General features: G+C 51.3%; 13 protein-coding genes and 1 pseudogene across 14 annotated transcripts; 8 read left to right on the top strand and 6 right to left on the bottom strand.

The window, feature by feature from the left end:
• Window positions 1–925: 925 nt before the first annotated feature.
• CC84DRAFT_1174314 (uncharacterized protein) lies at window positions 926–1,966 on the bottom strand (the record flags this gene model as incomplete). Its single annotated transcript, XM_018180089.1, has 3 exons — window positions 926–1,513; window positions 1,570–1,634; window positions 1,687–1,966. 3 exons carry the CDS (start codon window positions 1,964–1,966, stop codon window positions 926–928), a joined length of 933 nt encoding a protein of 310 aa, XP_018039279.1.
• Window positions 1,967–2,522: 556 nt separating this feature from the next.
• CC84DRAFT_1162741 (uncharacterized protein) lies at window positions 2,523–4,099 on the bottom strand. The gene has a single exon (XM_018178079.1). The coding sequence runs from the start codon at window positions 3,669–3,671 to the stop codon at window positions 2,787–2,789; it is 885 nt and encodes a 294-aa protein (XP_018039278.1). The 5' UTR covers window positions 3,672–4,099; the 3' UTR covers window positions 2,523–2,786.
• Window positions 4,100–5,765: 1,666 nt separating this feature from the next.
• On the top strand, window positions 5,766–7,350 carry CC84DRAFT_1240642 (uncharacterized protein; the record flags this gene model as incomplete). The annotated part of the gene is made up of 5 exons (XM_018184027.1): window positions 5,766–6,009; window positions 6,127–6,488; window positions 6,537–6,596; window positions 6,755–7,091; window positions 7,142–7,350. The coding sequence occupies 5 exons, from the start codon at window positions 5,766–5,768 to the stop codon at window positions 7,177–7,179; spliced, it is 1,041 nt and encodes a 346-aa protein (XP_018039277.1). The 3' UTR covers window positions 7,180–7,350.
• Window positions 7,351–8,560: 1,210 nt separating this feature from the next.
• On the top strand, window positions 8,561–9,143 carry CC84DRAFT_1240641 (uncharacterized protein; the record flags this gene model as incomplete). Its single annotated transcript, XM_018184026.1, has 2 exons — window positions 8,561–8,746; window positions 8,784–9,143. The coding sequence occupies 2 exons, from the start codon at window positions 8,561–8,563 to the stop codon at window positions 9,141–9,143; spliced, it is 546 nt and encodes a 181-aa protein (XP_018039276.1).
• A 411-nt stretch (window positions 9,144–9,554) lies between these two features.
• On the top strand, window positions 9,555–9,693 carry CC84DRAFT_t35 (annotated as a pseudogene). The gene has a single exon. The product of its transcript is annotated as a tRNA-OTHER (tRNA).
• A 799-nt stretch (window positions 9,694–10,492) lies between these two features.
• CC84DRAFT_1215369 (uncharacterized protein) lies at window positions 10,493–11,479 on the bottom strand (the record flags this gene model as incomplete). Its single annotated transcript, XM_018182716.1, has 1 exon — window positions 10,493–11,479. The coding sequence occupies one exon, from the start codon at window positions 11,477–11,479 to the stop codon at window positions 10,493–10,495; it is 987 nt and encodes a 328-aa protein (XP_018039275.1).
• A 575-nt stretch (window positions 11,480–12,054) lies between these two features.
• On the bottom strand, window positions 12,055–13,706 carry CC84DRAFT_1257665 (uncharacterized protein; the record flags this gene model as incomplete). The annotated part of the gene is made up of 3 exons (XM_018184752.1): window positions 12,055–13,067; window positions 13,120–13,255; window positions 13,308–13,706. 3 exons carry the CDS (start codon window positions 13,704–13,706, stop codon window positions 12,187–12,189), a joined length of 1,416 nt encoding a protein of 471 aa, XP_018039274.1. The 3' UTR covers window positions 12,055–12,186.
• A 1,649-nt stretch (window positions 13,707–15,355) lies between these two features.
• CC84DRAFT_1204135 (Bicupin, oxalate decarboxylase/oxidase) lies at window positions 15,356–16,925 on the top strand (the record flags this gene model as incomplete). The annotated part of the gene is made up of 6 exons (XM_018181884.1): window positions 15,356–15,488; window positions 15,538–15,773; window positions 15,822–16,015; window positions 16,086–16,428; window positions 16,481–16,601; window positions 16,653–16,925. The coding sequence occupies 6 exons, from the start codon at window positions 15,356–15,358 to the stop codon at window positions 16,850–16,852; spliced, it is 1,227 nt and encodes a 408-aa protein (XP_018039273.1). The 3' UTR covers window positions 16,853–16,925.
• A 799-nt stretch (window positions 16,926–17,724) lies between these two features.
• On the top strand, window positions 17,725–18,858 carry CC84DRAFT_1204134 (uncharacterized protein; the record flags this gene model as incomplete). The annotated part of the gene is made up of 3 exons (XM_018181883.1): window positions 17,725–17,954; window positions 18,001–18,425; window positions 18,479–18,858. 3 exons carry the CDS (start codon window positions 17,725–17,727, stop codon window positions 18,856–18,858), a joined length of 1,035 nt encoding a protein of 344 aa, XP_018039272.1.
• A 311-nt stretch (window positions 18,859–19,169) lies between these two features.
• Window positions 19,170–20,849, top strand: CC84DRAFT_1162736 (uncharacterized protein). The gene has a single exon (XM_018178078.1). It carries the CDS (start codon window positions 19,404–19,406, stop codon window positions 20,553–20,555), a length of 1,152 nt encoding a protein of 383 aa, XP_018039271.1. The 5' UTR covers window positions 19,170–19,403; the 3' UTR covers window positions 20,556–20,849.
• Window positions 20,850–21,827: 978 nt separating this feature from the next.
• On the top strand, window positions 21,828–23,805 carry CC84DRAFT_1240636 (tyrosinase; the record flags this gene model as incomplete). The annotated part of the gene is made up of 6 exons (XM_018184025.1): window positions 21,828–22,002; window positions 22,053–22,183; window positions 22,239–22,493; window positions 22,541–22,842; window positions 22,896–23,610; window positions 23,659–23,805. The coding sequence occupies 6 exons, from the start codon at window positions 21,828–21,830 to the stop codon at window positions 23,803–23,805; spliced, it is 1,725 nt and encodes a 574-aa protein (XP_018039270.1).
• Window positions 23,806–24,091: 286 nt separating this feature from the next.
• Window positions 24,092–25,707, top strand: CC84DRAFT_1162735 (S-adenosyl-L-methionine-dependent methyltransferase). Its single transcript, XM_018178077.1, has one exon. The coding sequence runs from the start codon at window positions 24,410–24,412 to the stop codon at window positions 25,247–25,249; it is 840 nt and encodes a 279-aa protein (XP_018039269.1). The 5' UTR covers window positions 24,092–24,409; the 3' UTR covers window positions 25,250–25,707.
• A 15-nt stretch (window positions 25,708–25,722) lies between these two features.
• Window positions 25,723–26,316, bottom strand: CC84DRAFT_1070866 (uncharacterized protein; the record flags this gene model as incomplete). Its single annotated transcript, XM_018173669.1, has 2 exons — window positions 25,723–25,756; window positions 25,895–26,316. Coding segments are annotated over 2 exons (456 nt in total), but the record flags the coding sequence as incomplete, so codon positions are not given.
• CC84DRAFT_1162734 (uncharacterized protein) lies at window positions 25,895–27,114 on the bottom strand. Its single transcript, XM_018178076.1, has one exon. It carries the CDS (start codon window positions 26,962–26,964, stop codon window positions 26,329–26,331), a length of 636 nt encoding a protein of 211 aa, XP_018039267.1. The 5' UTR covers window positions 26,965–27,114; the 3' UTR covers window positions 25,895–26,328.
• Between the last annotated feature and the right edge of the window lie 475 nt (window positions 27,115–27,589).

The raw sequence follows: 27,589 nt of genomic DNA, 5'->3' as shown, positions 1-27,589 counted from the left end.
ACTGATGTTATTCACAATTTCGAGGAGACAATAGGTCTTTATACACCAACGACTACCATACGTACACTACATCTGATAACACCTGCGTCACGGTATGTCGTCTGGTCTCAGCCACTGTCAGCGTCCTCACCGCGTCATGGATATACTAGGCGAATGCGAAGTCGGACTGTTTCTCGTCCGCAGGCAGTGCAAAGGCTGATGTGTTGTGTTACTGTCGTCAGGATGATGGTCGTCTAGCAGAAGACCCGGCTAGGAGCGTCATGCTTCTCGGATACGAGTTGCCTCAAATAGCGTACATTGGCATGCGCATGTTGTAATGAGGGGAGCTCTAGTTAAAGTTGATAGGGAACATCACCTAGGTACTGATGCCCGCGGGCATACAGCTAGGCGAGCCATACGCAAGAGCAGGGGATTAATCCATGACGCTGCGGTGATAGCTTGGCGATGGGCTAGGTCGCTTTGAGTATCGTAAACAGCGAGAGGGCGGCGAACAGATGGGGGCTTTTGGAGACGTTCCGAATCCGATGGCAAAGCGGAGATTCGGTAGAACCACAAAAGACGAACGCGCGATACGTGATGCAATTGCTCTGTACGTGTCCTCTGCGACTGGCAATGTTAGATGCAATTGCTTCTTCATAGCGACAATATGACCTCATGAAATGTGCTAGCCTCTGCGAGCGTACATCGCTGTGCCACGACACTCTCTGTGCATCGTGTTCTTCATGAAGTACACCAGTAAAATGATTATGTCTCTGAATCAACCGTATCTCGTTAACGTGATTACCATAGCTATTATAACACATTCATACACTTCCGATCCGAGCGATGCATATTTTAATTAGAGACCCCCAGTCTGAATGGTGCGAGTCACAGCGTGACATTAAAGAAGAATAGGTCGGCCGAGACATCAACACCATGGCTTGATCTATGAGTGATGGCCCGGCGGTGGGATATGTTGCAACTCGATTGGATGTTGAGGGTGAGCTGGGTGATCTGAATATGCCGCACCATCGGAGAACGGATTTGGTGTTGTAGGTTCAGAGTGTTGCGGTGGCGGTGATGCCATCCATGATTGTCGAGGATCATGAGGAAGAGGTTCATTCCTCATGGGCTCAAAGGGTCCTGGAGTACCAGAACTCGGGGCGGTGTGCTTTGCATCCACAGCTTGTCCGTGTCCGATCGCATTGTACTTTGTCTTCTTGCGCCAGTGGATGAGGGCCATTATTGCCAAAGTTAGCAAGATCCCAACCACTGCAATGACCCCAATTGCAATTCCAATCTTGACCGCAGCAGACATTTTCTTCTCCACTTCTGGGTCTTTGGCATATGCTGTAGTTGATCCAGGCACTATCTTCGGAGGACTCGTACGCTCCGGTCGAGCGACTCTCGTTTGATCGGTGGCAGTCATCGATGGCTGGAAAGCGCTCGCTACAGTAGCGCTGGCTTGGTCGTCGTTCTTTTCATCGGACAGAGTCTGGTTGAATTTCCCGCCGCAATCTTCGACGTCTTCGCCCTATTTTTATATATCTGTCAATAAATGCACAATTGGAAGGAATGCACTATGCCCACATCAGCACAGCAGAAAGCAACGTTCTCGCTCGTGTAGGCGCAGTAGAAATCCTTGAAGCAGCTTGCTATGTCTTGTCAGCCATTTATCACGCCCCAACATCTAGTAGGAGCACGTACTGCCGTATTTGTCTTTGCAGCATGTTTCTTCCCGTTTGGGCTCGTAGCAAATGTTATCAAGCTTGTCCAATGATTCGCACAGCTTTGCTCCCACTCTATCATCGCCTGGGGAGGAGTTACAGGCTGCACATGAAGTTGCGTTCTTGTCCGCGCAGATCTCGAAGATGGGGTCATAGGATTCGGTATCAATTTCGCCCTGGTAACTCCACCAGAATGTCTTCGCAGTAACTAACGGAGTCGAGATCACGGCAAGGTATGCAATAAGAAGTGAAGGCAACATTGTGAACGTCGCCCGCAGTAACACGATACTAGACGCGGCCCTTGCAAGAGAGAGCAACGGACGTGCAGAGACGGCGAGGGCGACGCGCAGTAATAAAAAGCATGGCATGCACAGTGCGGCGGCACAGCCTTAGCGCAGCATTGGTTTACGTGCAGCGCCTAACTATGCTTGTTATTGCTTGAAGGTCCGTCCTTTGGGGCTGCAAGCTCAGCCAAACCCCGGCTGGAGGCCTGGAATAAAACGATCATTCGGGGCAGAATTTGCTGAGCGCGACTCATAGCCAAACGTGGCGCATCGAGGTTTGAGCGCTGAGGCTATTATATGGAGTAGGATTAGCGCGAGCCAGGGCAATAATTTAGAGATGGCGCGGGGGACAAAGGTTGAAATGGGGGCTGGAGATAGCGTGCCAGGCCGTAGTCGAGACAATCCCTACGGCTGGAACGCCAACGCGTCTACGTCTCCAGCCTCAACCGATGAATGCTGTCAGCTTTCGGTCGCACCGCAGACTGGCCCGTTCAAGCTCCACTCGCCTCTCTGGGATCCTCAGATTGCAATTGGCTGAACGCAGTTTATTCTAGGTTTGACCGCTGAACTACTTCAAGGCGCAACGAGGACCGACGAACGAGGACGGCCTCATACGTTGACATGGACACCAGCGATATCGTACCGTGTTGAAACAGCAGATACTCACTGGAGTCCAAGTCATACTTGGGGCACTACCTGGAGCCGGCCTGCTAGTGCGCCACCCAATACTGCCGGACTGGCTTAAAGATGCGCTTTACATGGCATCAAAGTGGGAGTAGAAAATGTCCCCCTTCAATCAAGGAGTAGCAGAGGTCCAAGAGGGCCGTCGATTGACAGTCCAGGATACCTCAATCTCGTTCTGTTCTGCGATATCGTAGATTGCACCAACAACGCGTTCAACCGTGTCGCTTTTGATCGGTATTCTGTGCGCACCCTCCCACTCGACCAATCTTGTGCTCCCTTGCTCGCAGTACTCTTTGTACAATCTTCGGTGCAAATGCAAACCCGCATCGGCCATACCATGAACGTGGATCGTCGGCTGTCTCAATATTGCCTCATCATCAACCTCTTTCACAAACTGAAAGCCTTCCGAGAGGTCTGCAGCGCTCACAAGTGCCTGACTCTTGAGCAAGCTCGGATTGAGGTTGGACATGGGTGCACGGCCTGCCAGCAGCACGCCGAATCTCCAATTCAAGCCGGGTATGCCGATGGGCCCAACATCCCACTTTGTCTTTCCTTCCCGGACTGCCTTTGACTCTCTGGCTTGTTGTTCTAGCAGCAGACTCGCGCTCAGCTTCGCTCCTTGACTGAACCCCATCAGGCCGACCCATTCGCCCTGGCCACCGTCTCGATCGTCATTTTCCATTGCCGTCCGTATTGCGTAGCCTATCTCATCGATGCAGGTCTCCGCATCAATCTCTGGGTGTTCGGGCAGCCATCGCAGCCACCTTCGGAACGGCGCATACGAGCCGTATACTTGGATGACGTCGGTGTGGGGATCGCAAAAGAACGGGCCGTCAACCCAGATGAGGCGAAACGAATGTTGTAGGTGGCGGATGAGCGAACGCGACTGGGCTTTGAAGATGGCAGCGTTGACGCCTCCGCCATGGAGGCAAAGGATGCGCGGAAGGTGGGTTGAGTCGGGTATCGTGGAAGGGATTTTGGACCCCGTGGACGGCATCTTTGAGGATCTTGCTGGGTTTTCCTGTCGGTTACTATGATCGCACCGACATGAGGGCGATTAGCAGGTATAGTCAGAAAGTCGTGAGTCGTGTTGTGGGAATTTAAGCTTCAGAATTTTCAAGGGCAAGACAGATGTCAGCCGCATGATAAATGCGACACATGTAAGCGTAAGCCAACAGTTTCAAAGCTACAGGCAATCATTGCCCGGCCATGGCCAGTTCTTCGGGTAGCTGTTGGTGCATCTCGGAGTCCGGTAGGATTTCGGTACCAGGGGATATGGTATCTTATCGCTAGCCGCGATATCTTCTGTCGGAAACGATCATTCGAGCCTGGCGACTGCATTTATCAGCAGCAATAATGATATCGCTCGCGACATCGTGGTTGAGAAACCGCGATGTTTTTGGGCACACGAAGCAGCAGCGAAAGGTCGACAGGGGTAGGAGCGGAGCGGGGCCGAGGCTGCCTGAGTACAACAACACGCTAAACTGGGAACGATGCCGACCTACCCTTCCACCTCCTTCTCAATAGCACCACTCTTGCCCATCCCACCACGATGTTCGCTCTCCTATATTCCTGCTTCCGTCACCACTCAGAAGAACCAATGTGGCCCTTGCCAGAACAACTCCCCCGCATCGTTTCTGTGCCCGCTTTGTCAGGCACTGCACCCAAATGCCGAACAACGAATCTTGGCGAAGCCTGCTATTGAAGCATGGCTAATGTATACATTTAGCACCTGAGTACCCCAATACCCCTTGACGTGGCTATTGGTTGTGGACGAGTCCGTAAGACCCTGACAAACAGGGAGGGCCTGTCTAGCGCTCCCACACTATCGTTCTTTACAACAGCAAAATGGCACTACGATCCAAGGTCGTGTATTTGGTTACTTGAAAAGTGGATTTACCGAAGTCAAACTACCGAGTGAGGCCAAAGTGAGTGAGTGCATGCATCCAATTTGCATGTCCCTTTCGCGGTTGAGCACCGTTCGCACGCCTATCTGGCTATTCCTCAGATGCGCATCCTATTGACAGGTTCAAAATCCTGCTTCGACCATTCACTACAACCTGACACGCTCGCGTTGTAGCACTGCTTGTCTTCTAGCAAGCAAACTTTTGTTTGGTAACCCAGTCGCACATGACCTTGCCTACGCAGTTGCAGCATTTGCAAGCCTAGTCACTCTGTCAGTAGAGGGACTCAAAGAATCCACGCGTGGGCTGGGAGCGTACCCGCTTCTTCTTCTCCGCATCGTCCTTTCCTTCGATACATTGCAATGTTTGGGCGTTTCTGAATCCCATTTTGTTGTAGCAGGCGTTTGCGTTGATAACACCTGCACATTCGTCTGTTCGAACCAACTCTGCAGTACACTCTGGAAACGATTGTGCGAGTGAAATCGACACGAAAACGGCAAGTAAGCCAAAAGTGAATTTCATTGTTGCGTGATGCGAAGCGTTGTGCAAGAGACTTGAACCGTTGGGAGGACGCAGGCGTTTGCCGAGTGAGTTCCTCTGGTTGAGTCTAGCTAAATAATTATCGGAACAAAACCGACGACGCTGATAAGAATCTCTGAATGATGTAAATGATGCAGGTCACACTACACGAAAACGTGGCATCACTCTAGGGAGTTAGCCTTTCCCTGCAATGAGGGTCGGCACGATCTGCCCGCTCATCATAGTATCAGTGTAACCCCCTTTGCCACGCGAACTTAGATGCATTTTCCTTGTCTAGGTGGTACATGAACTGGCGAACTGGCTCCGCATTGGTCAAGTAAAGCCTTTATGCTCGGCATCGAGCTTAACATTGGTCATTTGCTAATATCGACCCAGATTAACCTCAACTCCCGAAACCAGTTTTCCGCTCCAAGCATGCAAGAACGTGAGCGAACAATCAAATGGGGAAACAGTCCAATCTATAATTCTCCGTTGGTGCGTCAGTGAGACGGCAACTGATGTTACTTGCTTCTTGTTCTTGCCTGATAAGATGATTACCAGACGTGACCGAGTTTGGATCCTGACCCTCTTCAGTGTGTAGAGCTTGCCTTTCACAAATCTTTCTTCATCCTTGAGAGCCTGGAATCATATTGAGTTATACTTTCACAATGAAGGGCGTCTTTGTCGCTGCTCTGGGGCTGCTAGTCCCAACCAACGCTCTGCTCCGCTTTGGCTGCGCAAAGTCGTCTATCCAACGTCTGGACCCATTGGTGAATCCTGGACAAAGTCCTTCACCACACCTCCATCAGATCATTGGTGGCAACTCGTTCAACATTTCGATGGACCCAGCGACTCATGATCTGGTCAAGCAATCTACGTGCACGAGTTGCCAGTTCACCGAAGACTTGGTAGGTACAATGAAAAGCTGAGTGGGCTGTGCTAAGAAGTGAACAGTGAGTTTCCAAGACCTTCAGGGAGGTTATACGAACGATTCCTCTGTCGAACGATGTATTATCAATTCTGTTTCAGATACTGATCATTCATTTCATAGCTCTAACTATTGGACCGCCGTGCTCTATTTCAAGGCCAAAAATGGCACCTTCAAGCGTGTCCCTCAACGCGCTCAGCAGGGTATCGAAAGCACTCAAGGTGGCATGATGGTCTACTACATGTCTGATGCACTCTTCGACCAAGCGCAAAAGTCCAAGGTCACTGCTTTCAAGCCCGGCTTCCGCATGCTCGTCGGAAATGTCAACTATAACAACCGTGAGGAGGCACGCAACTTCCGCCAGCTCACCTACATCTGCATGCAGAATGAAGGTACCCGTGAGCCGGAGACGATTAACTTCCCCGACAAGCCATGCCCTGCAGGTATCATGGCCAATCATCGAGTATGTTAGCATACCCGAGACAGTCTCTTCAGTATCTAACGGGAACAGTTCCCGACATGCTGGGACGGTGTCAACGTTGACTCGCCCAATCACCAAGACCACGTCGCGGTAAGTTCACGTATACAGAATGGATATATCCTCTTAGAAACCAAAGAATGTCTTTGTATCAGTCAGAAGAGAACGAACTTTTATTTTTGGTTGGTCACGACGAGTCCAGCCTCATCGCCCTAATTGCGAGAGAACCACACTGACTTCGTGCCTTGCAGTACCCAGAGTCGGGAACATTTGAATCAGGTGGACCCTGTCCCAAGACGCACCCAGTCCGCCTTCCTCAGATCCTGCTTGAGACGGTCTGGGACACCAAGGCGTTTAATAATAAGGCAGACTGGCCGTCAGACGGAAGCCAGCCATTCGTATGGAGCAGCGGTGACAGCACTGGCTACTCTTCACATGCCGACTACCTCTTCGGGTGGAAGGACGACAGCTTGCAGAAGCACCTTGACGGCCACACGTATGTTTCCGCGCCGACGCTGAAGACGCAGAGCATTGCGCAGCAGAATAAGTGCACTGTTAAGGATATGGTGGGCGAGGACTACGATAGCTGTAAGTGGTTACCTTTTCAAAAGTATTATTGTGCTGACAGTGTTATGCAGGGTTGAAGGCTTTGCCTGGCAATGTTATGGTCAGATAGGCGGAGAGCCTAAGTCTATTGGGATACCATTTCGGCGCTCTGGTATCATGTTGGTCGATTTTACCTGAACCAGTATCATCCAATCAGATAGCTCGCGCTGCTCTGTGTTTTGCCGTCATCTTCCGTCATGCTTAAGCCATAGTGTGACGTCTTGTAGCTGTGGGATCCAGAGTGAAATGTTAAATAGGAGTGTTACAACTTGATCATATAGTGAGTTCCTACGGAATGAGCTGTGCGCTGAAAGTACAAATTCTTGTGTCAGCCACTATGTTCGGAAATAATGATCAAGGGCGCGGAATTAGTTCGAAACACATTGTAAAGAACATCCCGGACTTGAGGTTGGCGAGACGTCAGAAGGATAAATGGCCCCCAAACGTTGCGTGCGACCAGGTAGAAGGGCAGCATATCGTGGCGCGTTCGTCGAGATGCGCCGGGTCTAGCTGCTCATGGAAGTGAAGGTAAAGGTAGGTGAGAGTGGACGGATGGAGCCTTCCAGCACGTTAGTGTTATGCGCCGGGTTCACCTGCTCATATGAGCAAAGGTATCTGGAGAGGTACCTAGGTAGTTAAGTGAGAATAAGCAACCTTGGAAAGTTAAAGGCAGGCGCAGCGATCGAACCTTGTAAAACCATGGAACTCTTCTTCCTAGACGCACTCGCTGCTCCTTCACGATTTTGCTACTTTTCAAGCTTCCTACATTGGTACCATACCTTTCTGGACATCGGAGGTGGCCAAAACTAGTTTCACACACAATGCCATCTACATTCGGTATACCAGCGAAGCTGCCCCGGTCAAAATGGTGAGATGCTTTCCATTATTCAAAACACCATTATTGAGCTAAAGCATGGAAGGCTGCGAAGAAGAAGGGCGGTATGCCATCGAAGCCGGCACCCGCCAACCACCGCGAGCAAGCAAGTCATACCTGCTGATAAACACACCCATCAGTGCTGATAGAATCGCGAAGCCCACACAATTCAGGTCCGTCAAGACCAACCCGCGCAAGAGAGTGCGCATGGAAGGCATCTTGAAAGAAGAGATCGCTAAGGAAGGCGTATGTCTGCCCTGATGAGATTTCCGGTACCAGCCGTCCCAAACGCGGACCACGTTTACTAACGATAATAGGACGATGGTGGGTCCACATCTAAGGCTACCATAGGCAGGCCCAGCTCGATGGCACAGAAATACTCCGACGACTCTGACGACAACTGTGTTCCCATGTCGGAGTCATCGGACGAAGCGACTTTGAAGAGGACGAGGATAAGGACGGCAAGCGAACTGCCAAGCTGAAGGCATCAAAGCCTTATGAAACCGTCGAAGTCGAAATCAATTCGCAAGGAGGATTGAGCAAAGAACGTGAAGCCGGCCTAAGGAAACTGGACGATATGGTGGCGAGACTTGAGGCAGACAACGAGGATCAGGAAGACATTGCTGACGACGAAATCCCTGGCGTACTCGATTGTGGATACTACACGCTTGTGCCCGATGAGAATGGTGAAATTCTCGTTCCTATGGGTGGAAATAAGTCTTTGTCTGACGACTTCGATGATGGAGCGGGAGCTTGGAAGAAGGTTTCAGAAGCCAGCACCTGCTACGGACAAAAACCAGAAAAGTGCGCCGGAGCCTATGGCAGGTGGCTGGAATGATGCCAGCTTCCCGAGGCATAAGCACTTGGAATTATACGAAGAGATAATGGCTGACAGCGGAATTAACAATGCTAGCAAGGGCGAAATCATCTACCAATACAGACCCCACAAGTTCAGGAACGCGGCCCGCGTTCAGCATCAAGAGAAGGAGAACAAGACCGACGAAGGAATACGGGAGCCTGCAACTGGCGTTGGAGAGAGGAAGAGCGAGAGTGAGAGCGTGACCAGTGGCGACGGTCATGGCGATGAGAACGAGGATGGCGATGAGGATCATGTAGCGGCTGGCGGACAGAAAATGTGCAACAAAGAGGATGAGGACTGAGGTGCGGACAGCAGCTCAGAGCGAAAAGGTTTCGGTTGCGCCGCAGAACATCAGTCTTTTGATACATGAGACACATTATCAATGCCCGGCAACAGTACCTAATACTTCTATGAAAGGCCAGCGGTTTGCTGAAACCTGATTGCTGGTCGCTAGGCATGCGACATGAATGCCTATCTTATTGGGTTTTCTATTTCAAATTTATTTGGTACCGTTTTCGTCGCGCGTGTTTGGTTATGCAGGTTCCATTGTTGAGTACAACGACTGACTCGTTGAGTCTCGCCTTCGATGCGACTTGATGAGTCATGTGGAAAAAGAACCTATTTCTCTAACTATGGCCGATGACGTGGCGCCGCGTCGGCCAATCAATACATGTCCTTATAAGTCATTAATTCTACGATTCAGCATCAACCTGGTCTTATGGTCTAGTGGTAGTAAGTAAAACTCCCCAGATGAGTTTGACGTCATCTAACAATTCTCTAGTGATTCTCGCTTAGGGCTGTTACCTGAGCACATTTGCGAGAGGCCCCGCGTTCGAATCGCGGTAAGACCCAGTCTCAGCGCATTGCGCTTTCTTTTTGGCTTTGTAGCACTTTCCGTCAAAACGTTCTCCAACCCTCCCACGAATGTGCGAATGTGGATACGTTCTCGGCGTTCCGGTGCTCCAACAGCCTGTTTAGTTAGTTTTTGTAGATTTGGCATAAAATCTATCTAGATTTCGGCTAACTCGGCTGCGGAAACGTTGCCCAGGGTTACGTTTTCGGCTCCACGGAACAGAATAACGTTATATATGCTTATAATTCTCCGCATCTTGCATATGAGTGGATATCTATAATCTACGGTCGCGCGAGGTGCTCTAGATTACCTTCCCGTGCGTAGGTAAATCTGTAGATTTGACCTCCGTTTATTAACGTTAGTCTATTTTTGCGGGGCGAACACTCCGCTCTAGTCTGCCGTTATCGTTTCCTCAACCGTCCAATCCTCAGTTGCCGACTCTTCGGTTTTCCACTTATTCTGACTTTTTGAGGCCCTATTTTAGCCTATTTAGGGCATCAAACTGTTTAAATAAGTGTACCACAGTGAATTCACCTACAGGGAGGGATGTATCAACAATCTACAAGTCATGAATCGAGATTCACATCCAAAAAAAAAAAAAAAAAAAAAAAAGGAAACGTGGCACATAACCATTCGGAAAGCATAATACTGGCCCAACACTCAGCGTAACGCCCCTCCGTGACATGGGGCCAATTGTCGAAGTATCAAAGTGACCTAACTGACAGCAGTGATCATGTGTGGCTTGGCAAGATGAATGCGAAGGCGTCCGCGAGGTGCATGCACGAGCGAATAAAGTCTCACATCCAGCGCTTGCCGTCAGTGTCGTCGATATCATCATCGTCGATAATATCGACATAGTAGAAGTGACTCCAAGACTGTCGCCGTTTAATATCATAACTAGGGTTCCACTCACCCGTCTTTGCCAGCCAGGCGGCTATAGGGTTTTCAGCAATCGAGTCCTGGTCGACGAGAGAATCGAGTGACTCGGGACTCTCTTCTTCTGTGAAGCAGCCCAGATTCTGAGTGGCAAGCAAGGCCTCATTAGCTTCAATTTGTCTCTGTTCCTCTGCCTCAGCCTCTGCTTCAGGAGTGTCCATACCATATTCCGGTCGGTCAGAGTAAGAAAGCGCTGACTCCTCGGCCTTCCAAGAATTCTCATCTGCTAAGGCAGCCTCCAGCTTCTCTACAAGCACTTCGAGGATTGGTACACAGCTGATATACAGCGCCCTGATCGCGTGGTAGTACCTAAGGTCGCTGCCATACTTTTCACGCAGGAACGCGTGGCTAAAGAAGTTTCGACATTCTCGGAAGTCGTAGTCTCCGAAGACATGGTGGACCTGGTTCCACAAAGATCCCGCGACAGAGAGAGGCACACGCCACACCTGTCGATTTTCATGCAGTAGAACGTGGGCTGAAGCTACAGATAACTTGGCTCTAATCGCCGCCTTCGAATCGGAGTTCGTACTGGGGGACGATATCGCCCTCCAAACGCGTCCATTCTCACAATCCTCGCCTTCTTCAAAGTTCTTGTCCTTGTCGTTAACTGCAAGTAACTCCGTCAGATTGAACTCCTCAATGGATTCAAGGCTCATTGACATCGTACCGTGAATAAACTGCAATTCCTCGAGTATATTTCGAGCCCTAGATTTAGTCATCTTCAAACCGCAAACACTGTTGAAAAGGTCTTTGCGAGTAGCAGCTTGGGGAACAAGAATGAAATCGTTTAATTCTTCGCCATTTGCGGTCCAGCCGTTGGATAGCTCAGTTGAGGCCTCGAGAAGCATTCTCTGCGACAATTTGAAGTTTTTGTGGCCGAGGTGGTATAGCAATGTCGTTGAAAGAAGAGAGACGCAGTAATTGTGTTCGTAGTTGCCGTCTATGCGTCATGCTGATGAATATATCGAAGAGAAATATACAATGCAGTCCATTATGCATGAAAAACGGAGGATCAAAAGGCAAAAGGAACAAAGGGTCCGCAGCTCGACAAAACAGTGCGAAAAATCAACGCTTCAAGTTCCAAATGGGAATAAAGAGCCAGCTGGTAGGCATTGTGGGATAACGTTGCTCGGATAAAGCTGAACCTACTGGCATGCACATAAGAAGGCTTGGACATGATGCTTGATGACTGGGCTGTCCCCGAAGGGGCGAGCGAGCTTGAGGCTGCAACAGTAAGGCCTACGAGAATTGTGCAGTATATATACATGCCTCGCAACAAACCCATGCACTTGTCGAACACCCCTATGTGCTGATTGCTTCAGAATCAGTAAACACGGCAATCGATATGATTCAATAGAAATCAATTATAAGCACCAAAAAGCGGGGAAAATAGAAATATATAAAATTAGCAATTAACATTTACCGAAAGTAGTAACGACCGTATGGACAATCAAATCTACAAACAACACCAACAAGAAGCAAAGCACACTGTGATCAACCCTCAGTTCATACCTCCATGCGACAAGCTACAAAGCCTCTATCCTTGGCATATGTCTTAGTAGTACTTGGGATTGGATGGGTCAGTCAAGTCGAAGATAACTGCAGAGTGGGGCCTAGCTCCACCCCTGTTACCGCCATTACCAGACTGGCTGAACACCTTCTCGAAGTCAATCGACCTGTTGAAGCTCAAGCCACCGTTAGGCAGAATGTCAATCCATTGTGCCTTGTAGTCTGCCGGCGTGTTGACGACTCCAATCGAGCCTGTCTGGACGAAGTAATCGGTGACAAGCAGGTTCTTCTTGTCGGGCGAGATCTTAACGTAGTGAGGGCCAATGATACCCTGGTCCTCATCTGGGTCGTCGAGGCGCTTAACGTTGTTGAGGTCCGAGATGTCCAGAGCAGCTACGTGGTTGCCGAGCGTAAGCGTAAAGTATGCGAGCTTGCCATCGTCCGAGATATCGGAGTAGATGGCAAGATTGTCTCGAGCCTTAGGACCGAGATCAAAGAGGAGCTCGGCGACACCCTGCTTGCCGTTGGAGTCTTTGCGGAAAGGATAGATGATCCAGACCTGACCTGGACCGACAGCAGTTGCAAGTGCAGCAGACTCAGAGTTACCTGGAATGAACTTGACATCCTGGATACCCTTGCCGTCGGGAATCGTGATTGTGGAAATGATCTTGCGAGTGGACAGTTCCCAGAGACGCAGTGTGTTAGCTTTCTGGATGCCGATGGCGGAGGCGGGTTTGAGGATCGTGACCGGCACGACGAAGTCGCTCGTCAAGATGATGTTTTTCTTGAAGTCGATGCTGAGGCCGTGCGGCGAGAATTGCTCCCCGAGGATGTTGAGAGTGGAGCTGACATCTTCAGGCCACTCGTGGATGATGTTGAAGTTGGCATCTGTCTCAATGAGACGGCCTGGTGAAGTGCCCACAGCGGCTAGATACTGAGTCAGTCACGGTGGCGGGCGTCCGATGCCGGAGTGACTTACATCCCATGTAGGTAATGAAGAAGCCACCATCAGGCTTAGCACGGATCTCGTCAGTGATGGACCCCAGCAACGCTCGGTTGCTCTTCTTGAACTTCGGTTGATAGGGGTTGGTGGTGTCGAAATAGTAAGCAGTGTCCTGCTATGCGTTAAATGACCTTGTACTACAATCCTGATGAGAAGAAATATACCTGAGTCTTGAGCAGAGACAGCAGACCACCACCGACCAACGTTTTTCCATCGAGCGTGGGCCCAAGATGATGTGGGCTGTTACCACTGGATGGTACATCCGTGACCCAAAGAAGAGTGCCGAATGTGTCATCGTCGAGTGAGTAGGTCGCAAGGAAATCCTTGTGATTGTTGTCACCTGCACCAGTCCAGAAATAGCCAATCTTCTTGGGCTTTATCTGCTGGTTGCTCGTGAACGGAGGGCTGTCAAGTGGAGGGGTCGGGACCTGAAGAATAGGAAGAGGCGGCGCATTGGTAGCCAGAGGCTCAGTCACACCAGGAATGGCCGGAATGAGTGGAGGCAGCGAGAGAGCATTGGCTGAAGTGGCCAATGCCACAGTAAAGAGCGCTTTTGAGAGCATATTGCAACAAGAGGTGGCTGATCAGAGCTGATCCCAGGGAGTTTGAGCAAGATTCGTGCTTGATGCTTCTACTTGGAGTGATTCCATCCCCATATTTATATTGCAAAGCATTCACGTCCGCCTGGCCTGCTTCCACGCTTTCGAGTGCCGCCTCCTCTGCCTCTCGAGCATCCTCATCTCTCCGGTCGATAGCTTGGATGGTGCTATCAAGCCATCTCTTGACGTTCGATGTCGAAATTCTCCCGCCTCGTCAAATGGGTGACAAGCATCGTGGATCCCAATGGAGAGAATCGCCGACCAACAGTTCGATGATGTTACCATATCGATACAAGGGCACGCCCCAAGACGGCACTGGGTGCCAAGAACAGGCCAATCTCCCATGATGATCGTCGGACTGCATGCGCCTGCATGTGGGCTAAAGCTATTAGGGTAGAATACATGGTCTCGTGGGCCGAACACGGCAGAGAGTGTGAGGCCGCGGATGCCATTTCAGAACGATCTTCTCAATGTTTACTGAAGTAGGCGGGCCGCATGCTGCAAGACTGAGCCTCGTTGCCAAGCATGATCGACTGACGTTCCTGCCGCTGGAACATGGATGCAGTATCGGGTGAATAATTCCCAGTAGGGCTAGGGCTGAAGCCTCCGAAGGTAAGTTCAGCCCCCGTTATTGAGCTACTGCTTCATCCCCGAACGAACGGTATGGATGAGGCCTCGGAAGGTTGTGATCCGGATCTTGCGCAGTCGGACCCTGTGGTTTATCGAAAAGAAAAATCCGTTGACAGGCCGTTCGCCAACCAAGATTCCATTCGCGCTACTTTCGAGCGACGATGTGTACGCTCTTGCTAACCAATTTTTGCCCTTAGAAGGGGACCATTGCGCATATGAGCGAAAGCCCAATGTCCGAGAGTGTACATCATTTGACGCAATTCAATTTGATTACGATAAGGGGAGAAGGCCGCTGGCCCAAGATGAGATACTCCGACTTTAATCGTAGACTGTTTACATATCTTTAACATGATAGGACTATGCTGTGCCAGGACACCGAGAGTTGCTGATGACAGCTTCAAGGGAGACTGAGGCGTCCACGACCTTTCAAAAGGCGTCAATAGTCATCGTTGGAGGAAAGTGTACTAAAATGGTGAAATCTGTCCTAAAAGGGTTAGCATCTACTCCGTACCCCATCTTTAAGCTTAAAAGAAAGTGCAGATCTTGTATGCTTAGGCTAACCTGGCAGTGGGACTACCGATTCTGGGGTCGATCTGCACCAACAAGCACGAATTGCCAAGGAGGGCAATGACGACATTCTTGGCGGTATCACGAACGCAAGTTCGCCGACCAGCATCCTCGCCATTCCTCAGCTCGAGCGTGTGGATAGAAAAGGAGTCAAGGAAATTAGCAATGTGTAGGTTAGTGGCTTGATGGTGCATGCAGCTATGCACAGAATTCGGTAAGCGGATCGCGCAGCTGCAGTGTTCCAACCTAGGCATGCAATATCCAGGGTCTTTGTTATGTCGTTTTCGTGCCGGCGCATGCAGCACGTCAATGATGCAATCTCCTACATTGAATATATATTGTAACTTCTTGTGCCGCAAGTTATAAGGCACCTTGCTTTCTCTGCCTGCATCTTTGGTCTTTTCCACTGCTGCACAATGAAGCTCCAGATCGTGGGCGCCGCCCTCCTCTCAGCTTCTTCAGCATTTGGTGCTGTCATCAAGCGGGATGATGCGCAGTTCAAGAAAGGACAACCGATTGACGGCAAAGGCAAGGGTGCACCCATCCTAGGTATGTCGGACAAGTGCATCGAGGTGTCCCCTTAACCAATTGATTCCAGGTGGAACAAATCACCAGATTGATCTGGCCAACCCATCCAACCTCGGAGAACAGAGTACCGACTCCGGCACTGTACCCAATTTGAAGTGGCGGTTTTCCGATTCCAAGACCAAGATCTTTCCGGGTGGTTGGGTTCGAGAGCAGGTCATTCAGGACCTGCCACAGAGCCATGACATTGCAGCCGCGCAACAGCATCTGAAAAAAGGCGCAATTCGTGAGCTGCACTGGCATCGTGTAGTAAGTCTGCTGCAGGTAAATCTGTGTTCAATATGCTGATTAGATCAGGCTGAATGGGGCATCGTATACGAGGGCCGTATCCTTGTCTCTGCCGTGGATGAAAACGGGAAATACCAGGTCGACGAGCTTGGATACGGGGACATCTGGTACTTCCCCAAAGGCCAAGCACACACCGTACAAGGCCTGGACGACGAGAACGAGTATCTTCTGGCCTTTGACGATGGTGATTTTGACAAAGTAGGGTAAGTCCATAGCGCTGGATTGCACTCCGTGTTCAAGCCCTGAACCTCGGTGATCTGACTGCCTCGCTAGGACCACCTTCAACCTTGACGACTGGGTTGCGAAGACGCCCAAAGCCATTCTGGCGAAGAACTTCGGTGTTCCTGAATCGGTTTTCGACAAAGTTCCCGAGAAGAACCCATATATCTTGAATGCAACCACAAGCACACGCAACGTTACCGGCGGCAACGGTGAACTCACGGGCAACAGCTCATATGTATATCACACCTTTCAGCACGATCCTGAGCCCGTTCCTGGCGGCGGTGGCGTCTTTTACAAGATCGACTCAACCAATTTCCCGATATCGAAAACGATCGCTGCGACGTTTGTGACTCTTGAGCCCAAAGGACTTCGTGAGCTGCATTGGCACCCTACGGTATGCCATACCAGAGTTCGCGAAGCAATGGGCTTTTTCTGACGTACGACAGGCTGAAGAATGGTTGTATTTCCACGAGGGGGAGGGCCGCGCCACCGTGTTCATCGGCGCAAGCAATTCTCGCACCTTCGACTTCTCTGCCGGAGACACTGCTGTGTTCCCTGACAACAGCGGTAAGTATAATTCGATTCTTGCCCTGGTCGCGAAGTAGCTCACAATCGCAGGTCACTACATTGAGAATACCTCAGCAACGAAGAATCTAACTTGGATCGAGCTCTACAAGAGTGATCGCGTGGCGGATATCTCTCTCGCACAGTGGCTGGCTCTCACACCCGCTGATGTTGTCGCTTCGGTTCTTAAGATACCGATCGACGTGGTAGACGACCTGAAGAAGGAAAAGCAGGTACTAATCAAAGGGAGCTGAATCGGTTAGGGTAAGGCATTCTCGACAGTAGTGTACGGTAATGGTAGTACCTTTTCTTGTAGTGATTTGTAACTTCTTCTCAGGTAGCCTTCCAAGCTAACATTGTAATTCATCTGATAACCTGATACTTGACTACGTCTTTCTGACGCAAAACACGACGAACGTGAGAACCGATAGGTGCTTGCGAATGGAACATCGGTACGAGGGGTTGAAGCGCAGCGGAAGGCGAGATAGCGCGGTTATGATGTTGCACAAAGGGAAGCTGGCACTGCGTTATTGTGCGACGTCCGCTTTGAAAAAGATTACAGGACCGATCTTCTTGTAGCAGATTGATGCAGCGCACCGTTGAACAACAAGAATATCACTTACATCTTTCATGGCGCGCACATGGTAGGGATGAGAGGCTGAACGCGAGATGGTCACGAACGCGTCAAATGCTCAGGAACAGTGATTGGTCGTCTACCGGTACCGGTACCTAAGCGAGCACCAGACAAACATTCACGCCCCTCCCCATCGCGTTTCAATGCGACTCCCCACGCGCTGCTTGCCGCGTTCCATAGATGTAAAGAGCACATGCTGAGTCGCGGCTGCTTTGTCCGGCCTTACCAGCCATCACCACTGTCATCGGAATTGCCCAGGTACTTGTTGTGCCATGTGACACCTACCTTTCCGGTTCACCCACCCTGCATGCCGCTGAGTGGGACAGATTTCCATGCCACAAATCTGCCTCCTGACACACTTGCAAACCGACTCCGTTCGCTTCCTCAACTTGAAGAAGTTCCCCTTGCAATCCCCAACCATCCACACTTGCCTTCGCGGATTATGAAGAATTGAACAGCTCCGTTCGATGCATATCCGCAACGAGATCCGAGATGATACTTCATGCCGACTTGGGGGTAGTTGGTATCAATGCGCCGAAACCCTCCACATGCGTTCGTATACAGGTTGCTGTACCGTACCTGCATGCGATAGTGGATGTCCTGAAGGCCACGATCGCACGCCGCCGCGAAGTAATGGTCCGTACATTTTCACCTTATACAATTGAGGCATGTCCAGGCTATAATTTTGACCTGATAGAGCGCCGTGGACATCGATCGTACTTGTGTGCATTTTGCGAAGGCAATGCGAGCAACTCATTGTTCCTTTAGATGTTTGCGCAAGCTCAAGGAGACGTATATCTCAATCATCGCTGAAACTTCTCTAGAGACACTATCAACCGGAACGTCTTCTACGTCTGACCTGTTCATCTCGCCGAGCTCGCCATTGGTACAAATAGCGACCATCGTTACGGTTTCTGCGGGTAAAACTTTGTATACCACAATCACTGAATACTCGGCGCCAATCTCACAGTCAACCTCCGATCTAGTATCTGCCGACCAAGATTCAAGCAGTAAAGAACATATGGGCGCGATAGTAGGAGGTACATTGGGCGGTGTCGTGCTGCTGGCTGCAGCTGTCTTCCTACTATTCCTTCTGCGTAAGAGAAGACGCACGAAAGAAGAGCGAAGGGCTACGATTTCTCCAGCATATCCGGTAATACAAGGAGGAGAAGATATGTCGGAACAGCTGACTGGTAAGCCTACGCGCATACCTTCCAGCCCCATAGTGACTGAATGACGTTTTCAGGCACCCCAATCAGTAGTGCTGGGACGAAAAACATCGCTGGTGATTCAGCTCATACAAGCTCTGAATCTGTCCCTCAACTAGACGGCATCGCAATAATACCACCGAATGAGATTGGTTCAGATGCGCTTGGCATCATTCCAGAGCTCCCCGCCAACGAGAAGGACTCGTCTAAAACATCAAGAACGTCGAAAGTAGCTGAGGTCCCTCAAGCAGGAAATTCCAACGGCGGGCGTGTATGTCGCGATCCGAACAACCATGTTATGAGCTGGGCAAATCTCAACTCTATGGGCAACCGAAACGCGATGTCCCGGCTCTCTCAACCGCATGCGATTCCCGAAGGTGGTGTGTGGGAAAATATGAGTCCTACCAAGAATATGTAGTGCCTTATAGTGTTACGATCACCGTTTCTTTGGTATGGTACCCAGGTATATCCGGTTAGACGTGTGAGCTCAGTGACTCCAAACCTAAAGCAAATTTCATCCCTCCTGCTGGTATCGCATCGAGAATCTCTTTGTACGTGACCGATCAAACCATCATGTGACTATGTCTATTCTCGCATTGAAATGAATAGGGCAGGCGCTCCAAGTATTCCCGCAATTACAAGGTTGTTGGCATGTCACGTGTAACCTCTTGGCGTGGACGGTTGACAGGTCCCACTGAAACTGCAGATCAGGCAACGTGTGGCGCGCAGTCACCTTTTCACCTTGCGAAGCTGCTATCCCATACCCATCTCAAATTCCGTTGGCCTGTTTCAAGCATAAAACAAGCTCTGCAAATTTTACAAGTGTCCAACATCGCGGACACACGCTACCCCGCTGACGTCACTGTCGAGAACGCTCAGCTGCTACCCATAAAACATCACGCCTGCCGCGTTCCTGACTTCAGATAAATAGACCGATATCTATCGCGACCGTGCGCGGCCACTATGACTGAACAAGCAGCCGCAGCAGCAGAGGAGCCAGCTTCGATACCGCGCTACTTTCGCAACGATGCCGAGCTATCACGGCGGGAGCCACACAAGCAGCTGCTAGCCTCGCTCAATCGCTTGATCACCGACTATCCTCCTCATCAGATTCCTCCGGGTGGCGGCCTTTACTATGGACCTATTTCGGTCGCCTACCTGTTCTATGCGCTTCACAACATATACCCGGACCTGCTCCTGGATGACTTTCCCATGAACACTTGGTCTGCCGCGTATATCGAGCAGGCACAGGCCAACATCAAGAAGTACAAGGGACCTTCTCCGAGCAAATGTGGCGTGAGCGACGATATAATGGCTCTGCTGGCCCTGTACGCCGTGACTGCTAAAGACCCGGAGACCGTGAAAGAACTTTGCGATTTTGCGGCTGTAACAATCGAGCCGGAGGCGTCCAACGAGTGGCTCTACGGCCGTGCGGGTTATCTTTACCTGCTACGACTGGTCCGTGGAGCTTTCACCGACAACAAGGATATTACCGAGTTGATTGAGGATACCACGGACGAAGTTATTGACAACATTATGGCCAGCTCACGCCCGTGGAAGTGGCACGGCAAGGCGTATGTCGGTGCTGCCCATGGAGCCATCGGTATCATTACGCAGATTGTTCTTACCGATGATACATGGGCACCAAAGCTTGAGGCCGAATTGGGCGCACTGCTCAGCTACCAGTACGAGAGCGGTAATTTTCCGTCCTCGCTGCCTCCAGGGCGGGACCGACTGGTTCAATTCTGCCATGGCGCACCTGGCGTTATTGCTTCGCTGGTCTCAATCAAGAAGTACTTCCCAAAGCTAGAAGAGCGTATCGAACGTGTCATTGCGAAAGGCAGGGAATGCATCTGGGAAAGAGGGTTGTTGACCAAGGAGCCATGTCTGTGCCACGGAATCAGTGGAAATGCCCTAGCGCTGGACGGAGAACGCTTCGAGCATTTCCTGACCTACACTACCGGTGGCGAGATCAAGTCCATGGCTAAAGACGGTATGTTACAGAAGGCGAATGACCCTTCTGCGCTGTGGTGCGGCGAGGCTGGTCGTGCATGGGCGTGGGCAGTTGCCGATAAAGGACTGGAGAAGAGATTTCTAGGTTACAACGATATTTAAACGCAGCGAGGGCGAATTACAAAGCTTGCCATGGGGACACGATGTAACGAGGACACGATGCGACGAATTTCTGTCGAAGGCGCAGCACGGACTATGAAGATTCATGTTTTTACATTGGTATGTGCAACAGCTCCATAGCGTACGGACGACCACTGGCTGGAGCCAGCAGATATGATTCCCACTCCCGGGCTTACGGCTACTAAGTTTGCTGCTCCTGTTTTCACTGAGTGTATCACCAAGCATTGAGGTAGCGTTGACGAACCAAGAAAATCTCCCGGATTTTGTCCTTTCTGACCGCAAGTCTTGTGCCTTTCTGACGAACCCTCGTGAGATTCTAGTGACCCCTATCCCACGCGCTGTGACACGTTCTGAGCTTACCGTACATGTACCTCCCCGTTTCTGCTTGCACAGCGATCGCACTCCCGTTGATCAAAATCAGTGTTTCTTCTGTGTCGTCTCTAACAAGTCATGAAGGGTAGTAAATCGTGCCCAAGGAAGCATTTGACAGCTGACCCATGCGTGGAAGCGCGGCTACTCTCGGACCACAAAGCGTGGAAGGAGCCCTGGATGTGACAACAAGCCAGCCAGCGGGGCTTCGTCCTACAGGCAGGCACGGCAGTCACCACCAAAGGACGGCTCCGACACGTCACCAATAAACCTTCTCCACCCAACGCCTTGCCGCTCTCCTTGCAATTGGCGGTCAACCCGTTGTGCGGCTTGTTTGTTTGCCCTGTACTGACTTACGGCGCGGCCCTCTCCTATATCCACTCGCTGAATCTTGCTCGTTCATTTAGCGCATAAACGATCAGAAGCAAACGATCGCCATCTCGACTACTTGAATATTGATCTATCGATATCTACCCCACCCATCATCTTCGTTCGTGTGCTTCGTACCTTTGGCTGTTTGCCCGTAATCAACCTCGTGAAGCCAAGCATTCTCTTGTTGCACCCCGAAGAGCGAACTTGATCCATCCTTGGCGACAGCCCATTGTGTAGCAACCCATTGCACTTCGTAAGTCTTCAGGACGACCTGATGTGGAAGAAGTCTGACAGATGTGGTTCAGAAATAGGGTCTGGTCCATCAAGATTATCGCTGGAAACACGCAGGCACAAGATGCGGTGGTCCGTCGGTCCTTTTTTCACAGCGGTCTTTGCTGCATTAGCTACATGCATGCCTGTCGACTCCGCTCCTTTTCCGGCGATGAAAAAGATCGTTGAGGAAGGACGTCATCTCACAACAGGGATCGGGACGCGGGATAACGGCAAGTACTAATGGTCAGGACCAAAAGGCTACTGTTGACGAGTTCAGGCGGACATCCCCACATCAGACGAGAGATCCGTGATCTTTACGCAAACTATCCGGACCAATGGGCCCTGTATCTACTGGGTTTGCTCGAGTTTCAGCAAGTTGACCAGAATGACCCTCTTTCATATTACCGCATTTCAGGTGGGTACGAACATCTCATCGTCACAAGCTTGGTGTTAAGACGCATGTAGGGATACACGCTCAGCCATACGAACTCTGGCAAGACGCGCACGGTGTTCCAGGGATGGGTGTTGGTGCCTATTGTCCTCATATGAGCCGACTGTTTATAACTTGGCATCGTCCATATCTGGCACTGTTTGAGGTACAAATAGACCTTGAGCCTACCTTTGACAACTGATACACTGAAACTTGCGTAGCAAGAACTTTGGAAGCACGTCAAGTCCATTGCCGACCAAGCTCAAGTAGATCGTGAGCGATGGAATGCAGCCGCCGATTCATTCCGTATACCATACTGGGACACGGCGCGAGGCGCTGCAGACGGCAGTATTCCCGGATTTTTACTCTCTCCGAGATGGCCAGTCGTCGGACCTAATGGATCACTGGTCATTGACAATCCCCTTTATTGGTATCAACTTCACCCATTGGACCCAAAGGATTTCTCAAACGCTGATGTTAGTGATTCTAAGATATTACTTGACGTACACGCTGATTGATTTAGATCGCTCGTTACAACTATACTCTGCGCTGGCCTACTACACACAGTTCAGACGCAATCCCACAACTAGGGGAGTGGCAGAAAGCGTATTCCGAGGGCGCAAAATCGCGCCAAAACGACATCAACTACGCCTTCCAGTGGGCTGGCTCGTTCCAGAACTTTTCTGAATCTCTAGAGAACGCGCATGGCGCGATTCATCTCATTACTGGGGGCTACCCCAAGGATTTGAATGGGCAGGAAATTCATGGCCACATGTATAACACAGAAACCTCAGCCTTTGACCCAACTTTCATGCTACACCATGCGTAAGTAATGATATCTCCTGGCTCGAGAATATTCAGTTGATATTACGTCCTAGGAACTTTGACCGCCTTCTAGCTCTCTATACAACAACGAACCCTAACGTATGGCTCGAACCGGCAGCTGTCGGTGGCAGTCGAAATTGGCCTAGTTTTTGGATTCCCTCGGGAGGGACTACCGATGCAAATACTGGACTTCCGCCGTTCTGGAAGAACAAGAACGAGTTTTGGACGTCCAACGATGCTCACCACACTGATGTGTTCGGCTATGCGTACCCAGAGACCCAGTATTGGAATTTTGCGTCGGATGAAGAGTGGAGGAACAACGTCCGAGGCTTGATACAAAGTCTGTACCCGAATAGTGCTCGGGAGACTCTGACCAATACTGTAGCAACTGGTGACAGCATAGCGCATGTGGTTCATGTGGACAGCTCGTTTACGGATTGGGTCATTCATGTCAAAGCGTCTGCAACGGAGATGCCATCAACTTTCAGAGCCATGTTCTCACTCGTTGGGGATTTTTCGTCCGACGCAAGCACCGAGATTGCCATGTGGACAAGGATGCGTGTTGACAGCTATGGCAGCGAAGCGGTGAAGGTTCGCCAGGCAGAACGAAAAAGAAAGCCCTCCAGCACGACCGAACAGAGCTTTACGCGGGCTATCGGTCTCACCTCGAGCTTGTTGGATCATATCACGGCTGGCAAGTTGGAGAGCCTGGATCCGGAGGCGGTGATACCATACCTCAAGGCCCATTTGACGTGGAACGTCTATGGAGTAGGTCAACTTCAGCATATTCCATCATCTGACACTGACTGGATCCAGGGCGATGATTCAAAACGTCTGACACCTGCGCAACTAGAGACCTTTGGCGTTGAGGTCACTAGCACCAAGTTATACATTCCGAAAGACCCCTCTCAGCCGCTCGAATACAGCACGGACACAACCTCGTACCCAATATGTAGGGTATGATAACGCGACCTCGGAGTGGTCCAGATGTCGAGCCGTCATACGTCAGCTCTGGAACAACTGCAAGGCGCGGGGCATGCTTCATCCTGATGCGTGTAATGGAGGCTTTTGATCCAGTTATGAGGAATTTGGGGGGGGGACTGAAACATGGAGCTGTCACGGCAAGGACGTAACGTGAATGAATTGCGCGCTTTTCGCAGAATGGTGCTTACATCGCTCCAAACGCGGTGCCTTATTTCCGTGGGCCCCGCTCTGCCAGCTATGATTGGGCAGCCCTGAACCCTGACGTTTTGCTGCAGCAACATCCACCGTCTCTTCTGGTCTCGGTCAATACACGTAAATCTGCAACAGTCACAAGGTAAACGTCAATTGCAATTTTTCTTTCGATCTACAGAGGCATTTGTTTCTTTAGTACCTGTAATATCTCCACCGCGGCCGTGAGGTCCTCACCATTCACGTAAAAATCTCTAAGAGCATGCTCCGTCCAAGTTCCCTCAGAGCCATCCATCCCACCACAGCATCAAGATCCCAAACACAAGCACTTTCGCTCCTCCGGAGGGGACTCCTACACCACTCCACTGCACCGTTTGCCCTTCCATCCCGCACCATGGCCTCCCAACCCAAGAAACAAGATTGGTCCGCCACCCAGTACATGAAATTCGGCAACGAGCGCACTCGCCCCGTCCACGACCTCCTATCCCAAGCCCGCGTCCATGTCCAGACCTCCACACCCCGGATCTACGACCTCGGCTGCGGCCCCGGCAACAGCACCTCGGCGCTGCTCGCCGCGTTCCCCGGCGCGCAAGCCACCGGCATGGACTCGAGCCCAGACATGCTGGCCAAAGCCTCTGCGGCGCTGCCGGACGCGCAGTTTGTGCACGGCGATCTCGCGACCTTCGAGGCGCCCGGCGCGGACGTGCTGTTCAGCAACGCCGTGTTCCACTGGCTGCGCTCGCCGCAGCGGATTCCCACGCTGGTGCGCTTCTTCGAGGGCTTGAAGAGCGGCGGCGTGCTCGCGATCCAGGTGCCGGACAACTACGGCGCGCCGTCGCACGCGCTGATGCGCGACGTCGCATCTACGCCCGGGGCTGCGTGGTCGTCGTTCTTCGCGGACTGCAGCGTTGGAGACGTGAGCGATGCGCGGCGCCCGGATCTGGATCCTATCGAGGCGCCGAGGACCTTCTACGATGCGCTGGCGCCGTATGCGCAGAACGTGGATATCTGGCGCACCGAGTACCAGCATGCGCTGAAGGATGCCGGGGCGATTGTTGAGTGGGTCAAGGGGACGGGGCTGCAGCCGTATTTGCATCGGATAGGGGATGAGGGGGCGAAGAAGGCGTTTTTGGAGGAGTATGAGAAGAGGTTGGCGGAGGCGTATCCGGAGTTGAAGGATGGAAAGGTGTTGCTTGGGTATCCGAGGTTGTTTGTTGTCGCGGTGAGGAAGTAGGGGCACGCTTGGACAGAATAAATGAGAGGTGTTTGTTTGAAGGCGCCGTATGTATTGGAGTCGATTGACTCGAAGTCTATAGAGTCCGATACTTATACGCGCAGCTCATTGATCCATTCGTGATGCAGATCCTCGTTACCTTAAGTCTTAGTTGTTGTTCTTAACTAAGTCCATCACCATATTCATCGGGCATTGTCGGAGATATTTCCAAAGAGCCAATGCATGCAGTCTCTTCTGTGCGTGGTCTCTTCTAGCGGCATTGCCTGCACACCACCCGGCCACAACCGTCGCAGTGCCACAGCCAAGGAAGCCAGTCTGCTTGACATCCCAGACACGGAAGCTGTATGGCCATCGACTCGGAAGCGTTGACGCCAATAATGCTGATGTATGGGAGGGGCATTATCAGCAACTGCACCGGGCCAGACGTCTTCTTGGGCTGCATGAGCACAAGCGCACGTCTTCCATCGGGCCTGACAGAGGTAGCAAAACTGATGCTTGCAGCGACACCTGGAATCGTTAGTTCCAGGTTCGGAATACGAGGACCGCTTTCGAAACTGGGCCAGAATAAATTCTTCGGACCGTATGTTTCAATAACAGCAGTCACAATGGATGTCCAGGGGCGGGGAGGCTATAAGCCAAACTTACGTGATGTGATAGCAACCGGACCTCAGCTCTACCATATTCTTGCACTCCGGGCAACTCTTCCAGCGCCTCTGCTTCGCCAAGGTCAACAGAGCTTTCACATCCTCATCCTCGCGACAAAGCCCATCATGAAGCGCTGCGTTGCAGGACGTGCAAGTCTCTTGAGCACACGTGGAACAAGTCGCCACGCCGGCCTCGATATCCACTGGCTTTATCCACTTTCCACACTCGGCCTTGCTGCAATAGGTACGGTGCGGCGTGTCCAACTCTTCCTTCTTTTCCCGAAACCGGGCAATGAGGTCCTCGGAAAAGAAAGGCATGCAGTGGAACAGTTCGAGCGGATCACAGCAGCGAGGGAGAAAACAGCCGGAATCTGCTATGGCACCTTCGAACATGTCCTTGAGACAAGTCCGATAGTATGCATGCTTCTGAGCGCCTTAAGAGGCACAGGAGAGCTGGAGTATGTCTCCCTCACCGAGCACCTCCGAGCAACCTGAACATTCTACACGGCTCGCAATCTTCTGAGGAATTTTGGTGGTAGCCTCCTCATATTGAGACGTGTCGATAGGATCTTTGTCATGCAGAGCAGCCGGAACAAGGCTTTGTTTTGTGGCCTTCTTGCTTTCTTCGACGGTAGGACTATCAATCTTCTGCGTACCGATAGACTTGCGGGGCTTCGGGTCGCGATTGAGGGAGGATGAGAAGCGAGCGTTCGCTTCATCTGAAAGGCCATGTTGGCGCAGGTCAGGTTTCCGTCCCTGCTTCTGCTCCTTCAGCCTGGCGGTCGACTCTCGGTTCATGCTCTCGGTAGTCTTCTTCTCTTTGGGCGCTACACTGGCGCTCTGACTCGAGCTAGAACTCTTCTCAACAGGAGGAGCATGGCCTGTTTGCACCACTCCCAGGTAGATAGCAAAACGCCTCTCTGGGTTGCCGTTGAAGATATCGCTGCGCTCATCCCGGGCAGGCTGTTCAGGAAGATCAGCCCTCGGAATAGGCACCTGGCCGGCCAGCTCTGAGGCCATCACATGGTCACCTACATATGATGTAGTCAGTTGCAAAGTCTCATCGAGCATTCTAGAGTCGCGGAATACTTGCCATGTGCCTGCCTCTCCTCGGCTATGAGGCTCTGATGCAATCTACGCTTGCGATGCTCGTGGCGCAGCATGCTCAAAGCCGTACATCGATCATCAAACTCGTCCCTCGTTCTGAGCAGCTCGGCGCGAAAGATACGGAACGCTTCTGCTCCGAAGCCACCATTGGCGGTTCGTAGCACGTTTTCGGCACCCTGAAGTTGAAGGTTCAGCGCGAGACGCGCGGTGTCGGGATCCATGGCGAGGGCAACGGATGTGGGTGCAAGAGCAAAAGAGAGCAAATAGAAGGAAGTGATCCAGTCGACAGTGGCAGAAAGTGCAATCGGACGTCTCACACTAAAGTGAAAGTTGTGCGTCAAGTGAAGGTGCGAACACTGTTACTATGCGAGGTGAAGGTGGGAAACGGCAAGATAAGCGCGAAAGGAACAGCGACCGATGCCACATGAGACGACGAGGTAAGTCTCAGCGAGCGTGAAGTTTTGAGTATGATCCTCCCCTTCGGTAAGCTTCTTTGATTAACCCAACCATCGCAATTCCCAAAATCCATCAAAACAAGCTGCAGCCCACCACCCGCTGCAGCAGAGACCATCAAGCGATTGACTTGAAG

Source organism: Paraphaeosphaeria sporulosa (genome assembly GCF_001642045.1).
Source record: "Paraphaeosphaeria sporulosa strain AP3s5-JAC2a unplaced genomic scaffold CC84scaffold_3, whole genome shotgun sequence".
In the NCBI taxonomy this organism is placed as follows: Eukaryota; Fungi; Ascomycota; class Dothideomycetes; order Pleosporales; family Didymosphaeriaceae; genus Paraphaeosphaeria; species Paraphaeosphaeria sporulosa.
The sequence above is the reverse complement of the archived record's forward strand: the minus strand, read 5'-3'. Positions and strand labels throughout refer to the sequence as shown.

Coding starts and splice junctions, on each gene's coding strand:
- CC84DRAFT_1162741 (XM_018178079.1), bottom strand. CDS start 3,671: ATGCCGTCCACGGGGTCCAAAATCCCTTCCACGATACCCGACTCAACC.
- CC84DRAFT_1162736 (XM_018178078.1), top strand. CDS start 19,404: ATGACTGAACAAGCAGCCGCAGCAGCAGAGGAGCCAGCTTCGATACCG.
- CC84DRAFT_1162735 (XM_018178077.1), top strand. CDS start 24,410: ATGGCCTCCCAACCCAAGAAACAAGATTGGTCCGCCACCCAGTACATG.
- CC84DRAFT_1162734 (XM_018178076.1), bottom strand. CDS start 26,964: ATGCTCGATGAGACTTTGCAACTGACTACATCATATGTAGGTGACCAT.